Source organism: Schistocerca cancellata, chromosome 4, assembly GCF_023864275.1.
Source record: "Schistocerca cancellata isolate TAMUIC-IGC-003103 chromosome 4, iqSchCanc2.1, whole genome shotgun sequence".
In the NCBI taxonomy this organism is placed as follows: Eukaryota; Metazoa; Arthropoda; class Insecta; order Orthoptera; family Acrididae; genus Schistocerca; species Schistocerca cancellata.
Window position 1 is genome coordinate 670,763,725 of NC_064629.1, and position 19,881 is coordinate 670,783,605.

Below are 19,881 nucleotides of genomic sequence, written 5' to 3' on the forward strand. Positions count from 1 at the left end.
TTTCTGTCATTGATTATACATAATAATATGCTACAGGGTGTTTCAAAAAGATTTGTCCGATTTCACAAGACTATATCTACTATGTGAATAAAGATAGAAACTTGGGGCGGATTTTAAGTTCAACATCAAAACCAGAAGTTTATCTTAGTATCATCCATAAGTAGCCAGTTTATATGATTGCAGGTAGGGGTCTCCAAGATGCAGCTACAAAAAAATATGGAAACACCACAAATGCAACATATTACTATGCCTAAAACAGTGTAGGAAAACTGTACACATTGAGAACAGCTGTCAGTCATCTATAAATGGATAAATACAGGTCCTGAATGGTTTTCAAAGGCATCTTACACCATTCTTCCTGCGAAACAGTGGCAAGTTCAGGTGACAATGATGGAGGTGAATAGCAATCCTGCACCCTTCTCTCCAAAGCAGACTACAAAGGTTCAATAATATTGAGATCTGGTTACTGTGGTAACCAGGGGAGACATGACAATTCATACTTGTGCTCAGAAAACCATTCCTGGATGATTTGAGGTGTTTGAACAGAGGCCCTGTTGTATTGAAACACTGCATTAGCATTGGGGAACAAACACTGTACTATGGGATGGACCCAGTCAACTGAAAAGCTCACATAATCCTTGGCAGTAATGTGGTTCCCAGGGAATACTGCAATATGACGTCCCAAATCATCGTCGCCAATCCCCTGCCATGTCTCACCTTCGTAAACTTGACCATTAGTTGGAAACAATGTGAAACAAGACTAATCCGAACAAATGACTTTCTTCCATTAGTCCACAGTCCATATGCTATGGCTTCAGCACCAATTTCCTGTTATGGGCTGTTGCATCACTGACTTGTGGTTTTGGAATTCCAGCTAGCCCTCCAGTTCCCACCTTAAGGAGCTCTCTTTGTGTTGTTATAGTGTCGATATGGTTTGCAAGGGCAAAATTCAGTTCTGCAGTGACTTTTGCAGCTATCATCCTTTCATTTTTCATCACAATCTTCTTCAATGCCCGTCCATCACGATCTTCCTACACACATTTTAAGCAGCATAGTGACTTAGCAGATGAGGTTTTTCCATTTTCCCTTTATGTGGTATTAACCTTCAATATGGTGACTCTTAAACCACCAAACACTTCAACTACCTCTGTTACGGAAGCACCTACAATACAAACACCAATAATTTGCCCATTTTCGAAGTCCTTAGCTCCACACAGCTGTTATGAATGCAACTGACACTTGCAATGTATTGAGGACACTGCATAAATGCCATTTCTAATCAAATACAACAGCGCAGCCTGCAGGCTTGGCTAGCATTTGCATTTATGTTCAAGTATGCTTTTCTCACAGTGTTTCCATATTTTTGTCCAACCCCTGTAGATGACTCACTCACTCACTCGCTCGCTTAATAGAATCACATACCTGGATATGTTGGAGAGCTGGCATTTTTCACAACTGAAAAAAAAAGTGTTATTCAATGGGATGGAGCACCACTGCATTGGCCCCTGCATGTAAGAGCATTTCTTAGATACAAGCCTCCTCAGCAATGGATCGGCCATAAGGAGCACATGGCATGTGCAGTGTACCACTGGTCTGCAGCGTCACCTGATTTTATTGTATGTGGGTTTTTTTGTGGCGGTTTGTGAAAGACTGTCTATGTGCCTACCCTTCCAACAACTTTTGGTCAACCACAATGCAACAGCAGTGAATGCAGTAACTCCAGCTGTGCTTGTAAAATTATGAGAGGAATTTGACTGTTGTCTAGATGTTTATCATGCATCTGGTGTAGTGCACATTGAACATTTGTAAAAGACAAATGAAAACTTTGATCCAAAACACACATTATTGTAAAAAGAATCTGAAGGTTGTATGTGCATGCATATAGAAGACACATCCTTGCACAACCATATGGTTTGATTGAAAATAAGAATATTGTATTCATAAGCAAGGCCTTATTTTCATTAATGTGGAAGATACAGACTTCTGAAATTGGACGAATATTTTTGAAACATCCTGTACTACCTTTGGACATAAATGCACACAACCTTTCCAGTTCAATAATTCTCATTATCACTTTCATATTACAATGTTTCACAACTTTAAGCAATTCTACTGTATCCTGTTTACATAAAATGTAAGTCTTAAACTTCTTTTCACATCCCAGGGAGGTCTAAAGAATATGATCATCTAATGTAATGTAATGCAATGCAATAATTGTGATATCCACACACACAACACTAAAACAAAAAAAAGATCTGCACTAGCTTGTACTGAACCTAGCTTAGGCCTAAAGATGTGTGAAATACACAGCCATAAAACTAATTCATAATCTATCAATAAAAATTAAATGTTTGAGAGACAACTTTAATGTTTTAAGTGACCACTTAAGGTCTTCGTCCTGAACAACTCCTTTCACTCTTTGTAATGTGAGCAGTACAGTTCTCAGTCGTTAAAATACTGTAGAAGAAATAACCAATATTAAACATGTGAGATCATCAAAACCTCTTGTAAACAGCTGGCACATCATAATATTAATGATCACAATTTTCATTTATTCACTTGATATTTGTACTAGAAGGATGAATGGTGACATGCAAAAGCTACACCATGATTCCTTGTGCATGGAAAAGTTATATCACAAGCTGTTTGTGAACATGGAACAAGTGCTGTATGGTGTTAAAGTGTGTTCCACACACAGCATCAAGTCATATCACAATCACCATCATCATAATCATAATCTTCATCACCACCATTGCCATAATCTGCTAGTTTCAGCAGTAACTACCATCATCAGTATAAACAAGAGCAAGATTTACTGGAAATGACATTCAGGTACTGAAGAGTATCCACAGACATTTGAAGCCATGTTGTCTACACTTGTTGCCACAGATACTGAAGGGAGGATACACACAGTGAACGCAATGATCAAGTTCATTTCAAAGATGTTCAATTGGATTAAGATCTATAGAATTTGGCCACCATGGAAGCACTCTTTAGTTTTGAACATGTTCTTCCAGCAATTTGCAGAAACTTTTAACCCTGTAGTATGGCAGATTATCTTGTGTTGTGGCTTGACAGCAATTCTGATGGGTCACTAGGGACTATGGATATCTGCTCCTTCCAGTGTGGGCTACTACTCAACTACAGACTCACCAAGCAGCGATACCCCCAGGAACTAGCACCCAGCACAGAGCTGATCAATTTTTTAATACTGGACTGGCAAAAATAAATGATTAACTTGTCAGTTACTCTCAAGGTTGTGGTATTTTCCCTCAGCAGTGATCCACAAACCCTGGAATGGCTACTGTAGTTTAAATCCAAATTTGGAACTGCGACTGGGACTTTATTACACTTCACTGGCTATTATTTTTTATGGTAAGCAGAATATTCTCTCTCTCTCTCTCTCTCTCTCTCTCTCTCTCTCTCTCTCAGGGTTGAATACTTGTTTATTACTCTTTATTGTCTAGTTATTTGTAATGTCATATACCCTTGTGACTGTATTTAGGGCAAATAAAGTATCAAGAATAAGAGATAGAAAAGATTATCTAACTGAAAGATATTACCCAACCAAGGGATGTTAACTACGGGTGAATATCAAAGGGCTTGTGATTGTATCTAGGACAAATGAAGTACCTAGAATAAGAGAGAGAAAAATTAATTTAACTGAACAACAGTACTCTTCCCAAGTAACATATAAACTATGGATGAACATAAAATCTGAGGACAAATTTGTACCCAAATCGAGCAAGCATGCCTTCTTTGTAGATGAATGGTACGGAAATTTTCTTTAGACTATAATACCGCATCCTCATAATTATGTTTTTCCACCATGGTTGCAGAGTGATTATTGTCCAATCTTTCTCCCTGGATGTGATCAAAGTCCATCTGTCCTATGAAGTAGAAAATACAACTCATCAGAAAATGCTACCAGCTGTTAATAACCAGCAGTTCAGTTTCAGTAGTGCAAATACATTTGGGTCTTTATACCGAGTTTTCAGAACAAAGTATGCAGCACTATTTGCTGAAATAGTGTCGTAGGCACGACTTTCTCCTGCTCCATTACGATATTTCACTCATACACTGTAGAATATCGGTGAGCTCTCAAACCCCACCATAAATAATACTGTTAACAACAGGCATCAATTGTATGCGGAGCTCTCCACTGTTCAAAATGGTTGTTGACTTTAATGACACTAATCTACTTATGACACACTTTTGCAACAGACTCATGCAAATAAATTTGATGTTTAAGAAATACTGCACCCTTAGGTCCACAGCCCAGGGGTTATCCGTTTCGTAACTCAGACAAAATGCCTCCATTACCAAAGACAGCAGTGAGTGATATGCACAGAAACTGCTAGTAAGTCCCTCTATACACCTGTTTTGTCACTAGATATCATGTGAGATACAGTAGATATCATGTGAGATATGTCATGAGCTGCTTGTTGCAGGTTTCACAACAGTGTCACTAAACAATATACATTTGACAAGTAACAAGGCACGAAACAGGCTAACAAAATAATTTTTAATAATACTTGCATAAGGAACCATGCATAATCATAATGAACCATTTCACGAAACTGTCAATGACCAAATAAGAACTAAAACAGAAGATGTGTCACGCATTTCCACACTGAATAATTGCAAAAAGGTGACCACGTAAGGTGAAAATTATTTGCTTTTAATCACTGTATCTTTGAGTACTTCATTCAGTTTATTCCAGCACAAATTTAAATCTCATAATTTCAAGAAAGTCATGGATCCCCCACTTTGTATCTGGATTTTTGCTTTGGATGTGAATGGTAAGATTTTGTACAGTTGCTTATGAATTAAAAATACTCAAATATCTGGAAATCATTTGCAGGAAGTGCTAATAACATAACTATAAACTGAGTTACACTTATATGAGATAAAACTTGAGCTCAGTATCTGGGAATCTCAAACTAATGACACACAACAGTGTAACTACCTTAGAGAAATGATGTATCTTATGGAGATGTTGCTCTGCAACTGAAGGTCAAGGAGTGCATGACTAAAAATATAACCTACACAAACAAGGAGAAAATTTCTCAACCTGGCAATGATTATTCTTAAAATTTTCTTAGTTTTCAAAGTGGCTTATTTTACATCAATGCGCTTTGCCAAAGTGAATAGATTTCATCTCTGGATTGTGATTTCAGGTCTGCAAAATACCTATATATGACTGTAAAAACAATCCGTGTAGCAATTAAACACTTCTCAGGTACAAAATTTTTTGCACTTAGGAATGTAATACAATATGGTGCATTTTCTTAATATTTTCATCTTTTGTTGTAGTCTTGTGATTTCCTTGGTGTGGATCATCTTCAAAGAGAGGTAGAGCTACTTTAAAACTGAGTTGTCAACTGCTTACACGCTAAAAATTAAGAAGCAGCCTACATGTAAACCATCACCAGCTTTTAATTAATCTTTATTAGTGATAAACCATAGCACAGTATTTCAGTTTATCCATATGAACAAAACACCCATTTAGTTTTAAAGATCATACACATACAACTATTCTGAAGGTCAAGTGGGGACTGGGCTGACAATATTATGACACATGTACCAGCAAAGAAATATAATTTCGTTTACATCCATACAACACAGGTGCCTGGCTGAAAAAGTTGATCTTTATCTTTACTGACAGTACACACTGAAAATGCTGGAGAAGGACCTCAGTAATAGAACAGGGCTCATGCATGTATAAGCTATCTTTTTCATACACAACATTTACAAGCAGAATAGGAAGGGGTTCAAAAACATATCGGTTCCAAATATCCACAGCTGCACACTTAATAATGGCTTGTAGAGTGTAAACGCAGATGCTGTGTTCTGTATGTTTCAATGCATTCCACATCATGAGTAGTTATTCTCACAAGCAAATAAAATAAACAACTCTGCATGTTTTCAACATTTGATAGGAATGGAAGATGTTAGTCTTCCAAAAACTTCCTGCTGCTGTCAACCAGCTGCAAAAAGATATTTACAAAGATAAGAGAAAAGGTGATGGGAAACAGTGAGAAGTCCGGACAGGAAAATGCCTTATGTGCAATATGAAGAAGAAGAAGAAGAAGAAGAGAAGAAGAAGAAGATGATGATGATGATTTTTGTATACTGCCTGGATGGCGGCACGTGGGTCTGCTCCTGAAAACAAAGGTAGGCCAAAGGTGGAGCAGGTGAGGTAGAACTCTTGGCACTGCAGTGTGAAACTAAAATCACCTTTACTTAACTTTGCGTACAAGTAGTGGTTCACCGACTGTGAAATAGAAACAATGTTGCTAGATCGTCTCCTTGGAATCAAATGGGTAGAATCTGCAGCAGCACTCGTAGAGCTCAACAGCGCCGGCTAGAGGGCACCGTCGTCGGTGTCTGTCGTAGTGCCAACTTAAGAACTTGCACCTACGCTGTGGCACCGTAGCTATCGATACCACAATGGTGATGATGACGATGATGAAGTGCAAGACCTTTTAAATGCATAGCTAGCCTGACTAGTGTGCCACCTCATCAGCCAGCAAATAGAGTGGTCACACACAATTTGTCTGTCTCATCTCTCTGTCTGTACTTAATATTTAACATTATTCAAACAACAAAGGGTAAATTGAGTTCATGGTTCAGAGTAGTTTCAGGGGTAAGACAAGGCTGCAACCTGTCTCCACTGTTGTTCATATTATTCATGGATCATATGTTGAAAACAATAGACTGGCTGGGTGAGATTAAGATATGTGAACACAAAATAAGCAGTCTTGCTTACGCGAATGACTTAGTTGTGATGGCAGATTCGATTGAAAGTTTGCAAAGTAATATTTCAGAGCTAGATCAGAAATGTAAGGACTATGGTATGAAGATTAGCATCTCCAAAACGAAAGTAATGTCAGTGGGAAAGAAATATAAACAGATTGAGTGCCAAATAGGAGGAACAAAGTTAGAACAGGTGGGCGGTTTCAAGTACTTAGGATGCATATTCTCACAGGATGGCAACATAGTGAAAGAACTGGAAGCGAGGTGTAGCAAAGCTAATGCAGTGAGCGCTCAGCTACGATCTACTCTCTTCTGCAAGAAGGAAGTCAGTACCAAGACTAAGTTATCTGTGCACCGTTCAATCTTTCGACCAACTTTGTTGTATGGGAGCGAAAGCTGGGTGGATTCAGGTTACCTTATCAACAAGGTTGAGGTTACGGATATGAAAGTAGCTAGGATGATTGCAGGTACTAGTAGATGGGAACAATGGCAGGAGGGTGTCCACAATGAGGAAATCAAAGAAAAACTGGGAATGAACTCTATAGATGTAGCAGTCAGGGCGAACAGGCTTAGATGGTGGGGTCATGTTACACGCATGGGAGAAGCAAGGTTACCCAAGAGACTCATGGATTCAGCAGTAGAGGGTAGGAGGAGTCGGGGCAGACTGAGGAGAAGGTACCTGGATTCGGTTAAGAATGATTTTGAAGTAATAGGTTTAACATCAGAAGAGGCACCAATGTTAGCACTGAATAGGGGATCATGAAGGAACTGTATAAGGGGGGCTATGCTCCAGACTGAACGCTGAAAGGCATAATCAGTCTTAAATGATGATGATGATGATGATGATGATGATGATGATGATTCAAACAACTTAAAATCCTGAACTTTCTACACAATACAATTTATTTGTTGATCACAGTTTTATCAGAGATGAGGATGAATAAAGGTTTCCTCGAGTAAAATTATTTTGGGAACCATTTGCTTGGGCATTACTACAGATTTATTAATTTTAGATAACAATGTGAAAATATGCTGAAATCCAGGATAATTTTGCCAAATGAGCAATTTATTTTTCTTTAATTAGTTCCAGATCTAAATCCGTCCCCATGCTGGCAGTCAGTTTTAAGGTAATTTACACATTTCTCTTGAAGGAAAGTGTTCATCTAAAATATACAAAGTACAAATTGCTTTCTGTGACATATGCTGGATCATGAGACAGTCTAACATGGTGCACAGAGCAACTTTCACTTTGTGCCACTATAATTTTTTCTTGTTTTTATATTTCTACACAATTGTGAGAATCTCAATCCATTATAAAAATAATACTATTTTCTTTTTAAAAAGAATATTTCAGTTTAAGCACTTACTTGTTACTACATAAATAGAAGAAAAACTACTAACAGATCTGTTTTACCCAAAACACTTGACATTACCTGAACAACAGCAACACTAACCATTGAGTCTCCACTAGGAAGATGGTTATAAAAATCAAGTATGGAGCTCAAAAGAAATGGTATTCTTTCTTCTAGAACATCTACTAAGGCTGATTGTGCTAACTGCCGAAAACTCAAAATCACCCCCACAATTGTCATCCTTTGCAACACATTGTCAACATCTAGAAAAAAAGAAGTAATATTTTTTTTAGTTTTTTTACATAAGCAGCTTACATTGAAAGTAACTGTACTAATTAGTTTTAATTATTAATTATTAGAGATTTTTTCACAATATTACAATACAAGAAACCAAAGATGAGATTTACTGCCACAAAGATTTTATGTTTATTGGTACCAAAATTTAAGAGAAGTTATTTAAATTTACAGTATGTAACAGGATAGCAAAGAGTTTTCACATTTTGAATGACAATGAATCTATTAAATCAATAGCAGAACTTCTATTTTAGAGGTTTTTGGCCTCAGATTTGAAAAGTAACACTGAGCAAGGTGGCACAGTGGTTAGCACACTGGATATTATAGTCTGGAAAAGAAGTCTCCTAAAATAACTAGCTTGTAAATTTTCTTTTACATTTTAAAGAAGGGAGACACTAAGTTACCTTTTAACTCTTCCTCAAATTTAACAGTCTTTTCTATGCTATTTATTCTGAGTAGTACCTAGTTTGTTTTCCTGGATGATCAATATGTTTTGAATATTTCCCAGACACTTACACCAGGCCTGAAGTTCTGATACAAGTACTGCCACCACAGCATCAAGTAGTCACAACATAGCCAACAGATGGACCAGAGTTGTAATATCATTGACGTAGCAAAAAGGAAGAGTCCCTGGGGCATGGGTGATCTGATGGCTTCACATTCAAGCCACAGTTCTGTTGTTGCTTACGTGATTGGAACTGATGCCTTGGCAAAATAAGGATGGGCCAAGCCCGTCTAAATGCTACTCATTTCTAGACAGAAGTATGCAGTCTGTCAGTCACCAGCTCCAAGTTGGAACCTACGCTGGTTTACGAGTCTCCACGGATCAACTAGGCACCACCGCTGAACTCTGCGGCTGCTACCTCCGTTCCTGCTGTTTGTGCTCATCCCGATGCTGCTGATCTAGCGCCCTCTAACCAGTGGGTCACCTGTGAGCCAACTTCAGCTTTTGCCAGCCTCCTACCCTGGTGGTCTACAATTTGAGCCCAGGCCATGTACAACTGCCATCACCTGTGCAGGCAAACGCCTTCCTGTCCGCCGCCATTAGCTTGGACAGATATTGTTGCTGAGAGCTGCTATCACCATGCTGGGACAACGGCATGATTCTCTGGGCTCCAGTGCACCATGCTATGAGCTACAAGCTGCCTCTAGTCTGTGTGGCCATCACTGTGGCTGCCATCTGCTGGTGGAATCACCATCCTGGCCAAGTTGCGCCACCATCACTTCACTGGCCGAAGGATGCTGTGGGCAGTCACCAACAACAAGCTGCATACTGACCACAGCACCTTCTCACCAACTGTATACAGCTTATGGTCTGGAGGCATTGGCTTCTCCGAGAATCATCACAACTGTTGTTGTTTGATATGCAATAAATGAATCTTTTAAGAATCCTGTTTTCATGACAAAATGTCAGGTGACAACAAGACATGCACTTGCTGCCCCTCCGCTACCCCACCGACGGTAGTGAACTAATGGCTTCCTGAACTCTGCCACTCCAGTTCCACCATCCACTGCAGTGGCCAACCAACCTCGGTCTCTACGTTTGGTGTCAGACACTACTACTGACATCTGTAGCTTGATCCAGGACCACATCTCCAACCTCAACATGTATTTTCGATGGTATGAGTTTTTTGAGTGAGGTTTTTATTTTTGTGGTCTTTTTATTTTGTTTTGCATACGGTCATGTTGGATAGAATTGATGTGCATAGAAACATGAAGGTACAGTTTGTGAAACCTGAGGGACCTGTGAATTTGTCGCAGTTAAGGGAAACTACAGAGAATACTATTTACAGCCAGTGAGATGCCAACACCGTAATATAGCGAGAAACGAACTACCTTATATGCAGTCAGGAGCAGCTACACGTAGAATTTGCTGACGTTATGGAGATGAGGCAAATATGTTCAGAATCCAAATGGGCAATGATCTGTCGTAAGAATTAATATCTATTTTGTTCTTATGCCTGGGTGTTAGTAGTAGCTGTCCTCATTTGGTCAATTTGTGGTACACTTTAAGTGTGTTGTGGTTTTGGCAGATAGAATTTGCACAAATGCCAGGGTTTCAAACAAGAGTGATGGTGCAGGAAGTGATTGACTACTTGGTGGTAGAGGTAGAAGGCTGAAGGAAATTAATGCTGCTTTACCAAAGTAAGTCAATACTTTAACAGCTGATGATGTGCATAAAGAAGGTGAACTAGCTTGGACAGTAGAGGCAAATCTCCATTCTGTGTACTTGTCTTTCTGTGGATTCAACTGTAGCTAATCTAGCGACCCCTTCTTTGGATAAAACAACAGAATGAGTCAGAATTTATCAACAATTTGGGAGTTGCTGGAGTCTGGGTGGTTGGTCAAACAAAATATGTTTGCACATGGCCCAGTTATGATTTTTGGGTGAAACAAAAACATATGCAATGTATCATGAGGATTTGAATAGGGCACATACATTTGAACAATGCAAGAGTGGATTCTTTCAGCACTACCTCAAGAAGAGAACCATTCCAGGTCCTTTAGGCAGCAGATCAATGGTATGTCTCAGAAACGAAATGATTCAATGGAAACATTCTCAGAAACTAAGTGCAAATGTATAAATTAATACGGGATGAGGAGATGGATAAAATTATCCAACAAGAAGCAAAGCACATGTTTTTGGGGGAGCTCCCACCCAATTTTCCAAGAAGAGTATGGATGAAGAATCCAAAGGATTCAGCTGCTGTCACTAAGAGTGCTACACAACTAGAGGAAATAGACATAGCAACACAGGTACATGATAACCAGAGTGTTTTTCTGTCAGAAGTGTTACAGGTGTGGATGTGTAGACTACATTCAGAAACAATGCCACTGACTGCAGAGCAGGATTGTAGCGCAATGCCATGAGTGTGGGATGGTAGGACACTGTGTGCAGGATTGTCAGAATAAAAAGCAAAGAGAGTGACATCATAGTAAGAGTCCATTAAACGACAATGGGAATTCCTCACAGAAAGATGGTACTCCCAATAGAGCGCAATGCAACTAAGGTGTATGCAGAGGCAGAGTGTTATGTGGTTGGCATGGTAAACAGAACAGAATATAAGCTTTTAGTGGACACAGAGGCTCATGTGTTGGTAAGTAGTCTACACCTCTTGGGTGGGAACAGATTTATTCTCTGCAATATAGATTTATGTGGAACGATGTGGCATCATTGGGGTCAGCACTGTTAAGTTTCTGTATTGTAACAAAGAATTTTAAGGAATATACCAAAGTATTGCCCCTTATTGGTGAGGGGTACTGTGCAATTGTGGGCTGGATTTCCTGAGTAAGCATCATGCAAAGACTGATCTATCGCAGCACGCTATCGAACCCAGTGGGACATTATTCCAGCTTCAAATGACTGCTGCAAATGATGCACTGTCAGAAGATTCGCCAATCATGATGGTGGAGCCAAGTAAACTGAATGCACAATCATTAAAGCTCAGTTCATATTACCAGAGTACTAGAAGGTATGGGAAAGTGTGGGTGTTGACCTACTGATGACGTTTTGTGTATTACTGAGTTGTTGGAACACAACTGGATATGTCACAACATTTTATATGCAAGAGCATGGCATGCATGCAGGAAGTAAATGGAGAATATGTGGTTCCAGTTTGGCTCTGATGAAGTGGATCTGTCAAAAGGATTAACGATTTCTGATTCGGACATTCTAAATGATGATGACAATTTAGATAGGGTGAGTGAAGACCTTTGCCACAAGCAAACCATTGAAGCATCTGCATTATGCAAAAAAGTACAGCATTGAAAAGGAAAAGAGATTTGCAGATTTGTTCAATCCTAGTGGACCAGTACCAGCGACACCCATGACACAGTGGGGAATAAGCCTCCTTTCTATTAAAAAGCATACAGAATACCTTGACACTTACATCCGTTAATGGAGGAATTCATCACATATTCTATACCAAATATAATGGAAACAATGGACAACCTGGGTCAATGTAATTATTTCTCCATGATGGGTTTAAAGAGTGGGTATCATCAGTTGGAATTAATTTCTGAAGACCAGTCAAAGCCCACCTTTACTGTCCCTTGATGACACTACAAATATCTCCAAAGATCAGCCAAAGCCAACATTTACTGTTCCTTGGAGACACTACACGTATCAAGGGATGCCATCTGGGCTGAAGAATGCATCATCCATGTTTCAGGGGTTATTAGATTCAGTACTAAGAGAGTTAAAACCATATCAGTGTATGGTCTATTTAGACAACATTACATTATTTTCTAAAGATTTGGACGTACACCCATAAGAGCTGGAGGAGGTATTTAAGAGGATGTGTTTGGCTCACGTAACATTAAATATTGAAAAATGTCACTCTGCATCAACAAAAATGAATGGCCATGTGATTAGCCAAGATGGTATGAAAACCTACCAAAGATTGATACATGCTGTCAATGATTTATTACCACTGCAAACTGTGAAACAACTCCATTCATTTTTAGACCAAAGTATTTATTACAGAAAATCTGTCGAATGATTTGCTGAAATTGCTAGGCTATTAATGCATTTGTTAAAAAAACGGGCGTAAAACATGGCGGACAGCTGACTGCCATAACACAATTGAGAAACTGAAAGCGGCACTAACAACCAGTCTGGTGTAAATATTTCCAAATTACGAGAAATGGTTTATCCTGTCCTGTAATGCAAGCAACCTAGTGATAGGATGCATTCTAAGTCAGGATGTGAATGACAAGGAACACAAATGGCATACAAACTGAGGCAGTTAAACAATGACAAGCGTAATTACTCTACCACAGAGAAGCAAATGTTGAGTGTCATATACCCATTTTCATTGTCACTTGTCCATTAGTAAATTAAAAATATAACAGACCATGTGGCATTAAAGTTGTTATTAGGACTGAAAGATCCTTTGAGCAGATTAAATTATTGGGCACTAAAATTAAGCAAACGCGATTAGCAGGTAGTACACAATCACAGTGGCAAACACAGCAACATCGATGCATTAAGTGGCAGTGGTTGGTAGAAGCCTTTCAGAGAAGCAAATAGTGCAGACCACTGATGAAGACTGCCAATTATTTAGGATGTAGTCACAGTTCGCTATGCACCACGCACTATTGTAAAGGATGATGCAGTTCAGGTCACGCACTGTGGTACTCGCAGCTCTGAGGAACGAAGTGTTTAAGGAAATGCGCCATCATGTGTTTGCAAGTCATGGGGGATGAGGAATAACTGACCACAGAATCACTGAACAATACTGGTGGAGAACAAGGAGACAGGATATTGAACAGTATGTAAGGAACTGCATACCATGTGCGCACTGTGCAAGGAGGTACTTATATGTAAGGAGGATCCAGAACCTAAAAATATCTTTTAGAACACTCTTATCAACATCTACATCTGTACTACCAAGCTGGGAGTGCTTTATGTTCACTACAAAAAATTTAAAAACTGCAAATTACATTATCTTTTGTTGACTTTTACTTACAACTTACTTTTTAAAGAGACACTGATATATAAGGAAGGTCCTGAACCTGCAAATATTGGATACGGCATTCACTGTGGAAAGTGACTTCACAGCTACGACTTACATTTTTGGCTTAAGTTTAACTGAAACATTTAAAACATTTATGGAATCTGATAGAAGCATTCATTAAATACAATACTTTTTTTTATAAAAAATTTTGAAACATAAAATAACTGACTAAATTATAATATTTTCAAAAGGCAGGCATAAAGTACTCCCTTCTTGGTATTGCGAGGGTTAAACACAAGTCAAAGATGTCAGCATACAGTAAAGGAGAAATCATGTAATAAAACAATTTATCACATTACTGGATTTCACAATTAAAGACATGACACCAAGCTTCCCTCAAACAACGTTGATGTAACATACCACACAGGAGTGTATGAGTATTCTGGACTATGTACACTGACACCTTGTGGCCAATTGCTCATGATAAGCCTCAATAATGAGATACACTTTATGTGTAGTTCAAATAACGTTGCAGTAATCTTCATAAACCTATGCAAACAACAAACAGCAGTATATGAATAACAGGAAGAGAAACAAAGTTCTGTATACCTTTTTACTTTGTGGATGGTTCATACGGAGGTCACTTAACAGAGAAACAACCGACAGTATAATAATTATGAACTGTAACAGTAATAATTACATGATGTAAAATTTTTGTGGCAATTTTATTTATACAGTATATCAGCTTCTCAATAGCAGCAGCAATGAAAGGATTACTGGATAAAAAGATAGGAACCTGCGGCCTTACAAAAATCGAGTACCTTTCATTTGTACATAATCATAGATGTAATATTCAAAATGGGATAAAAGTTACAGTAAAACCAGTATACAACAACAATATACACACTAGTGTCAACACACATTTCTCTTTATTCTTCTCAGCAAATGCAGCAAAATCCCAAAACCAGATTACATGGTGCCCTAAATCAGAAAGCAGGGAAAGCATACAAAGACAGACAGTCTCACAACATGCAACATGATGTTGATACATTCTTAACAATCATCTCAAAATGTAAAGCACAAGCCAACAAGCAAAAAATAAATATAAACCTAGTGATATTGAAATTAGGCAAGGCATGGCAAAGGGTAATATGGAATCAAACAGAGAGCACAGGTCCAAAGTATATGGTATGATATGTAGAAGCAGAACTATATGGTACGACACATAGAAGCAAACTATGAGAATACAACATCAATGTCAAGGAGCAGAAACATTTACTGCACACTCTGATGTTAACAAGCGCAACACAAGAAATGCAACATGGCATGTAGTATTCCATCAACATTCTAGAGGAATTTTCAGTTTTGGAATTCAGTTTGTTTAGGATACCAGTAGTCTGTAAAAAATATTGTACATTTTAATCACCTAGAGAGTGTCTGAACATTCCCTTATTCAGTTTATGAAGGATCTGAATTCTACTGTCGATGTTTGGGGCCTCATGCCCTACTTACCATATCTGTATGGCAAAAGACAAAACATTACTATTACTTGTAAACGCATGTGTTGCTTAAACGTGTCGTTAATGATTGGGCCTGTATGGCTTACATAGCACTTCTCTCACATTCCATAGCTGATCCTACAAACACCCAAATGTTAAAATGAAGAAATTCTTTATGATTCATTCTAACTGCTATGGCAATCCATGTTTCCAATTTCTTATTAATTTCATGTTATATGTAATTCAGATCTGACATTCCATGGCTCCTTTTCCCATTTCATTTGTTTTTAGATTATGCTAGCTATTTTCCTTATTATTTTGTTTGAAATGAATACTGGAGGTGGTCCCTGATCCAAAGCTTCTTTACTTTTGGCTATCAAGTTATTAATTGTACTACATGCCAACACAAAATCCACATTAAATTTCAAACCCCCTATCAAGCATTTTTATTTCAGCTGCTGCAAATTTTATGCCTTTCATGTTAAATTCTCTGTGATAAAATTCAAAAGCACATTTCATTTGATGATGTACTGTGGTACTATCATGACTGTGCTGTCTTGCCTCTCATTGATGTGTCGATTCCTTTTTAAGCCTATGCATGACTACTTCACCTTATCATGAAATTGATTTAGTGTGGTATATTTCAATCCATCCAGTGGCACTGTGGCCGAATACTATCATTCAATCAAATGCTCATCTACTTGAAAATTGTCAGATATATTTGCAGAAAAATTAGTTAAGGATCCACAGTTTATTTTACTTCAATACACATACAGAAAAAAAGAATGATGAGTATCAACGTTTTTTTTTTTTTTTTAGTACTCCCACTATGTTAGTGCTAACGAGTGCAAGAATTATACGCTGAAATTTGACAGTAAACATTTTTGAATTGTTAGTAAAACTTCTAAAATATGAGAAGGTGCAAGCAAGTTTCTTTTGACACAGTTACAGGCAAAGCTTTCATTGGGAGAAACATGTCAAACATAAATGCAACAATGGGTCTTTTTCGAGATAATATCAAGGACAACAACTTACGCTGCAATTTCTTGAACTGCTCTTTCATTATGTCTGGCTTGTCAAAATTAGTTCGCAGAGATACTAAAACATCCTTATTACCAGTTACCAATTTCTGAAATGGAAAAAAAGTCGAATTTAATGAGGCAAACAACAAAGTAAAATTATAAACCACAAATAAGTATCATTCACACATTATCATGCTGAAGTAAGTAATCATATATCTATATTCTGACATAATTGTCATAAGGAGTGTGACCAAAATATAACTTACATGTTTATTTGACACTACAACAGTGAAGCCGTTGTCATAGTACATAAAATATTTTCTTTAAAAAATGTGGTTACATTTCCGGTTTCAATGAACTACATCATCATTTTCAAATGTATAACATCAGTTGGAGAATATACAATGGAAATTATGAGAGACACATTTCACAAAAATTATGAGAAATAATGAGACCAGGCAACCGAGGCAATGGTGGCACAGCCAAGACACTACAAGTTATGCCCAAGTTTTCATTCCATGTCCTAATGTAGAAGAGATAAAAACTACGCCAGGGTAAAAATTGCCAAGAATTCTTGCTATGTGTCCTGCTGTGACACAATGACCTACGTCTGATATAAATTCAGAAGTAATAAGTGTATCAAGTACAGCTATCTTCCATATGGAATGCAGCATATAATTTTAATATGCTCTGAAAAAAGAATCTCAAAACACACTGTACTTCCATGTAGGATTGACACACTAGTAACCATATATATGGACAGACAACCTGAAATACATCGATTACCTGTATGTTCACTGTGCATTTCAAATTAAACCACATGCTATGAAGTTGGAGGCACTTGATGTGAAGCATTAAAGAATTATGTAATCACTGGACTATGATATCCAATATTCAGATTCCAAATGTAGGTGACTAATATTGAGTCAGTTTTGTAAGGTCTCAGATTATTATACATCGTATTGTATGGAATTGGGGACCTAGAAACGATGGAGAGGCTTCATCCCCGCCATAGCCCTCAGTGGTTCACAACCCCACAACATGCTACAGCATTCCGCTCACCTGAACGCCGCCTCACACCGAAGCCAGGGTTATTGTGCAGTTCGGCCCCAAGTGGACCCACCCGGGAACATCTCACACCAGACGAGTGTAATCCCAATGTTTGCATGGTAGAGTAATTATGGTGTACACGTACGTGGAGAAAGTGTTTGCCCAACAATCGCCGACATAGTGTAACTGAGGCGGAATAAGGGAAACCAGCCCACATTTGCTGAGGCAGATGGAAAACCGCCTTAAAAACCATCCCCAGACTGGCCGCCACACCCGACACCAACACTAATCTGCCGGGCAGATTCATGATGGAGATTGGCACACCTTCCTGCCCAGAAAGCAATGTATTAGACCGCATGGCTAACCGGGTGGGCATATTATACATAGTCTTTTCCCTTTTTGAAAAATTGTATGCCCTTCACAAAAAGGGATGAAATGCAAAATGTAAGGAGAGCAGCATTCAGAGGCAAAACATACTGGAGATGGCCAATACATGCATAACCATTTAATTTGTTTTTTACAAATAAAGAAAAGAGAAAAGGTAATGATATACCATAGAGTTGAGGTATGCAGTGCGTTTTCTGAAATAGTTAGCTTTGAAGGAAGACATCATCCAAAAGTTAAGGAAAGCACCTCAACTATACAGGAAATCTATTATGTAAATTCCACCCAGGACCTTCTATAAACATTTCTTGTTTTATAAGATATTAACAGGTTATACCAACAGAATATCTATGCAAGGTGTTAAGAAATGACTACTAACACCAGAAATTACTGGTTCTTGCTTCATAAAGAAACCTGACCCACTGAAGAAAACTTTATGGAAAGAGGATGTGTAGTAACCTGTAACCAATTAATTCATAAACAAAAATAAACTGTAAATCTGATAAAAACTGTGATTTTGACCAAATGTGAAAAAGAAACCTGAAACACAATAATAAATTCTGCATGGCATGCTAGGACAGCTTTGAAAGCACCTACAATATAATATCCACTTAGTGCAAATACTCTCTCTTCTTAGGTTTAAAAACAACTGAGTGAATAAGTTACTTAAAAACACTTTATAAAAATTGTGTGGGAAAGACAGAACATGCATTTAAAAAATTTTGAAAAGTCTAACTTCATAAACAAATGTTGCTTTGTTTCACTTACACCCCCACCCCCTTTGTAGGCATATCATATTACACAAAATACCCCAATATTTAGTTCTCCACTTCTTTTTCATGTGACTGTCGCTTGGATACTTATACCTGCCTCTCAGTACCAAGATAGTACCAGTATATGCAAACAAAAGATTTATCTTTTTGTGATCCTAACCTTATATAAGTTAAACATATTTGCCTTCCCATGCAACCAATCACAGCTGATAAGGTTGGGCAAGCACTTACAAAATATACAATGCAGTAATTGCACGGAGATCAAAAAATAACAGTTGTTGAGTGACACCTGACCCCGACTACTCAACTCACTGATACTTTAATCCAATCAAGGTACAAATAAGGCAACTATGAAACAGAACTAACAAGCTATTTTACTTCCTTGCTAAAGTTCTGTACACCATCAACAACCGAACAAAGGAAAAACACATCAATCTGAGACATAATTTACTCTTCAATACTTATTTTAAGATGTACTGATGTATCATGTACGAGGGCTATCCACAAAGTACATTACGTTTTGGAATTAAAAATAAATAAAGTATTGGAATTTTTTTAAATTATATACAGATGAAAGCCACACTTCAATACTACTTTTCTACATAGTTGCCATTTAAATTAAGGCACTTATCGTAGCGATGGACGAGCTTGGAAATTCCTTCGTCGTAAAATTCAGCCACCTGCAACTTCGACCACATGGTTACCTCTTCTTGAAGCTGCGTGTCATCATCAAAACGCTGCATAGCCAACCACTTCTTCATTGCTGGGAATAAGTGGAAGTCGCTCGGTGCCAGGTTGGGACTGTACGGCGGATGAGGAAACAACTCCCACTTAAAAGATTCGAGAACTTCACGAGTGGCATTTGCCGTGTGGGCCCGGGCGTTGTCGTGAATCAGCAAGATCTTTGAGCCCAACTTTCCCCTGCGCTTGTTTTGTATTGCTCTTCTGAGGTTGTGCAGAGTTTGGCAATACCTTTGGGAGTTTATTGTAGTGCCTCTTTCCAGGAAATCCACAAAAATCGTATTTCTACCGGGTTACTGATTAACCACATGGTTGAAGGCACAGGCGGCCGAATTTTACGACGAATGAATTTCCAAGCTTGTCCATCGCTACGATAAGTGCCTTAATTTAAATGGCAACTATGTAGAAAAGTAGTATTTAAGTGTGGCTTTCATCTGTATATAATAAAAAAAAATTTCCAATACTTTATTTATTTTTAATTCCAAAACATAATGTACTTTGTGGATAGCCCTCGTATTTTCAGATGCTTCTGGGGAGAATAACACCAC

General features: G+C 38.1%; 1 protein-coding gene across 4 annotated transcripts in view; it reads right to left on the reverse strand.

Moving 5' to 3' along the window:
* The window catches only part of LOC126183445 (membrane-associated protein Hem), a 176,888-nt gene that overhangs the window by 15,143 nt on the left and 141,864 nt on the right, over window positions 1-19,881 (reverse strand). For 2 of the 4 annotated variants that reach the window (XM_049925436.1, XM_049925435.1), the window contains exons 18-19: window positions 16,399-16,492; window positions 8,214-8,374 (exon numbers count right to left, since the gene is read on the reverse strand). In XM_049925436.1, coding sequence (XP_049781393.1) covers window positions 8,214-8,374; window positions 16,399-16,492 — 255 coding nt within the window. Of the gene's footprint in view, window positions 1-8,192; window positions 8,375-16,398; window positions 16,493-19,881 lie in introns of all 4 variants that reach the window. The other 2 variants (XM_049925434.1, XM_049925433.1) reach the window with 1 other exon arrangement.